Below are 4,141 nucleotides of genomic sequence, written 5' to 3' on the forward strand. Positions count from 1 at the left end.
TAGAATTTTTAATACTCAATGACGAGGTACACTCGACACCTGTTATACAGCTGTATATATTATATATTATATATATATATTGTATATATTATCATTTACTATAGGTACAAAGGTGGTTTTTTTTGGTGCAAAAATAGTATTATGTTCACATTACCCACTATGAAATTGATATGGAGTAAGGAGTTATAGTACAAGTTCTCACATCTTTATTATTTCTTATCTTTATTACTTTGATATGATTTGGAAAGGTTATGATGTGGATACTTGTCTAAAATTATTATTTGAGTAATACTCCAGTACTGTATATTTTAACACTGTGTAGTGTGTTCAGTGTGTTCAGACTGTCTATTGATGTTTGTAATATTTTATTAATATTTTTTTCAAATCTTTTACCATGAAAAACGAATTTAATAGACGTTTAAAGTTAATATACAATGAAAAAAAATCCAATAGTAAATGTTTAAATGAAATCAAATATAAGAAACTAATGAAGAAAATTAAAGAAATAAAAAAAAAAGCCAAAGCTAAAACAGGTAAAAAATATAAAATTTTAAAAAAATATGATGTTATGATGGTGGGTGAAGTTGAAAAATTGGTGGTACCAATATCGCCTACTTCTAATTCAATTAAATTCTATGTTTATAATGAAGAAATCTTTGAAATTTTAAATGAAATCCATTTAAATACTGAACATGGAGGGCGTAATCGAATGATTTATGAAATAAATTTAAAGTATAAAAATATTACAAGGGAAATTATTATGTTATATCTAAATCTGTGTGTAACATGTCAAAAAAAAGAAAGTACTACAAAAAATGGTTTAGTAGTACGACCAATTCTCTCCTCGGAAATGAATTCGCGTTGCCAGATTGACTTGATCGATATGCAAGCACAGCCCGATAAAAATTTTAAATTTATTCTTGTCTATCAAGATCACTTAACTAAATTTGTTTTACTGCGCCCATTAACCCACAAGCGCGCGGAAAATGTCGCTTGCGTTCTATTGGACATTTTCACTACATTTGGTGCACCTTCGATACTTCATAGCAACAACGGTCGAGAATTTGTTAGTACAATTATGAGTGACTTATGTAATATGTGGCCTGGACTTAAAATAGTTCACGGAAAACAACGACATTCTCAGAGCCAGGGCTCTGTCGAAAGAGTAAATCAGGACATTGAAAATATGATAGCTACTTGGCTTCAGGACAATAACACAAGAAGATGGAGCGAGGGGCTGAAATTTATTCAATTCATGAAAAACCGATGTTTACACCATGTGATTAAATGTTCACCATACGAGGCAATGTTTGGTACACAAGCTAAAGTTAAACTAGCCACTTCATCACTTCCAAAAAATTTTGCCTTCATATTGAAGAAAGAAGAAGACTTGGAAGAAGGTTTAAAAAAAAGTATGTATACTAATATTATAATACATTTTACTAGTTCGATAAATGGATGTATTATTATTATTATTAATATTATTATCATTTAAAAAAAAATAAAAATTTTTAGCTGTCGTATGCCCGATCGGTGATGGAAATGTCAATATTAATAATGAAGTAAACGAAGTACAAGACAAAAGTATGTCAAATATTGATTTATCTAATTCATTTTATTAATTGCTTAATAATATTTGTTATCAGTAATAAGCGATGACATTTCCACAAAGATCAAATCTATTGATCAGAAAAGGTCCAGCTTATTCCAAAATTTACAAAAACAAGCTACGAAAATGAAAGGAGCGTCAGGAAATAGATTTTGCAAAGGAAAAATTGGCGATAATGTGATAATAAGAATACCCAATGTAGACAGAGCAAGATGTGGCCATCGAAATATTCTAAGTGTCATACTTTCTGGTAATTTAGAACTTTTTATTTATTCTTATTTATAAGTAAAAATGTAAATGTTAATTTATATTTTATAGTAAAAGACAATTTGTATGAAATTGGGACCAAGGAAGGAAAAATAAATCAAATGTTTTGTCGTAACCAATTTAAGTTATACAAGGAGTCTCTTATTACAACCGACGAAGTACCTGAAAATATAATTTTACTAAGAGAAGTAGCTTGACACAATTCTCACTTAGGTGGTCAAGGATATAGTAGATGTGGTTGTACACAAAAGTGTCAAACAAAAAAATGCAAATGTAAAGCATCATCTAAACTGTATAACTCTAAGTGTCACAGTAGGAATCCGTGTTCAAATAAATAAATATAGTTACTTTTTAATGTTACCTATAAATTACAATAAATATGTATTTAATCAAAATAATAATTAATTAATTGATGTAATATTTATTTTACAATAGATATAGTTTTATACATGGTAGCATAGATTACTTTTTACGCATTCGCAGTGCTCGTAATGGAAAATTTTACGAACTAGAACGCTCATAAAATTAATAAGCTGATTATAATATTATTTTAATTATTTTAATTTGTGTTTAATTTACAATACCATATAATTAGTTAAATAGATTGGTAATTTCATTCTTAATTTTATTATGTGTATACATTAAAATATAATGATATAAAAAAAGTATCAAATACTTATCCTATATCTTATAATTTATTTAATATAGTAACTTGTATTGTCGTTGTAATAGATGGTGTTAAATTTGAATTCAATGATATACCTAATATCATTGTATAAGAAAAATGATTCTAAACGAAAACGTTCAGTCAGCCTATGACATTACCAAGTATAATATTTATTATTTGATGATATTATTGTGAATAAAGTAATTTATATACAACCTATTTACGTGGAACCTTGTTTTAAATTTCAATCATTAATTATAAAAGTTGAACATTTTAAAAAAATGTTAACTACAAAATAATTATTAAATTTGAAATTTGAAAAATGTTACAACGATAAGTATAAAATCCGTCGCTCATAAAATTGTCATTATATTTAATGTAAAATAAATCAGTAAGAAATTAAATAATAAATAAATAACAAAATAATATAAAATAATACATTTTATCGGTTCACTGGCGTTGCAGCCGAAAATTATGGCAACGCTGAAAGCAGCGACTTGTTGCTAGGTCACTGGTACCTAATAATATAATAAACGGGCTGTGAAACGAGTCATGATTTGCTGCCGGCAAATCTCGATCGTTTCAAAACTTGGCGGGGAAAAATATTAGAAAAAACTGTAATTATTGGTCTTGACTTTGTTGACCACTGTAGTCTGCGGTTGACTGTCTGTTAGAGACATTCATAATAAATGAATATTACCTATTTCTCGCAATTTACAAAATATTCTAAAATATGATAAATGGGTTAAATATTTCCTTAAATATGCCTACTCATGAAATATTCTCAAATATGCAAAATAAACTTTTTTTTACGAACTCAAAATTGAACGAATTGTCCACATTTCTTACTTTCATAAGACTGCAAAGACCCAGTAACAAAATTATGTAAAACATATAAATCCTGTCTTCATTCACAATATAATTACAGGGCACTGCAGTTACGATATCAAATATAAAATATTGATATCTGAGCGAAAAGGTCAGTCAGTTTATAATATTACTAAGTATATTTGATGATATTATTGTGAATAAAGTAATTATATATTTACTTATTTACGTGGACCCTTGTTTTTAATTTTCAATCCTTAGCTATAAAAGTTGAACATTTTAATAATTTTTAACTACAAAATAATTATTAAATTTGAAATTTGATAAATGTTGTAAAAATTCAAACTTTAAGGACTTATAAAAAAAAATTGTGCCAATGTATTTTTAATATTTTTCAACTGCTATTGTGACGATATACCCAGGAGCCTTGCATTAAATTTTCACACTTTTTTACCCAGAAATACAATTTTATTGATATTTACAGAAAAATGGATACTGAAAATGTCCATAAACAGCTAAAAATAAGCCAAAATATTTGGAAATTGTTATGGTGTATAGAAAATATTAATATAAACATTCAGTCAAAATGTCATGTACCTACGGTCATTTTTCTTGGAGTTGCACCAAAAACCAAAAACCAAAAAATTGAACTTCTCTCTATATTTAGTATATTATATTTTGTCGAAAGGAAATTTTATAATTTTAAATTTTAATCCTCTAGATTGTGATACTGTCGATTTTTACGAACCGGAACTCTTAAATTTTAATTT

At 27.0% G+C, this 4,141-nt stretch overlaps 1 protein-coding gene across 1 annotated transcript; it reads left to right on the top strand.

Annotated features, from left to right (window-relative positions):
• The first annotated feature begins 883 nt into the window (after positions 1 to 883).
• On the top strand, positions 884 to 2,073 carry LOC132937143 (KRAB-A domain-containing protein 2-like). Its single transcript, XM_061003977.1, has 4 exons — positions 884 to 1,412; positions 1,516 to 1,584; positions 1,647 to 1,859; positions 1,928 to 2,073. Exons 1-4 carry the CDS (start codon positions 884 to 886, stop codon positions 2,071 to 2,073), a joined length of 957 nt encoding a protein of 318 aa, XP_060859960.1.
• The last annotated feature ends 2,068 nt before the right edge of the window (positions 2,074 to 4,141 follow it).

This window comes from Metopolophium dirhodum, chromosome 1, assembly GCF_019925205.1.
Source record: "Metopolophium dirhodum isolate CAU chromosome 1, ASM1992520v1, whole genome shotgun sequence".
Lineage (NCBI taxonomy): Eukaryota > Metazoa > Arthropoda > Insecta > Hemiptera > Aphididae > Metopolophium > Metopolophium dirhodum.

Excerpts from the sequence above, each read along its gene's own strand:
- LOC132937143 (XM_061003977.1), top strand. The coding sequence starts at position 884 with ATGCAAGCACAGCCCGATAAAAATTTTAAATTTATTCTTGTCTATCAA. Across the intron at positions 1,413-1,515 it reads GGAAGAAGGTTTAAAAAAAA|CTGTCGTATGCCCGATCGGT; the intron begins GTATGTATACTA and ends AAAAATTTTTAG. Across the intron at positions 1,585-1,646 it reads AAACGAAGTACAAGACAAAA|TAATAAGCGATGACATTTCC; the intron begins GTATGTCAAATA and ends ATTTGTTATCAG.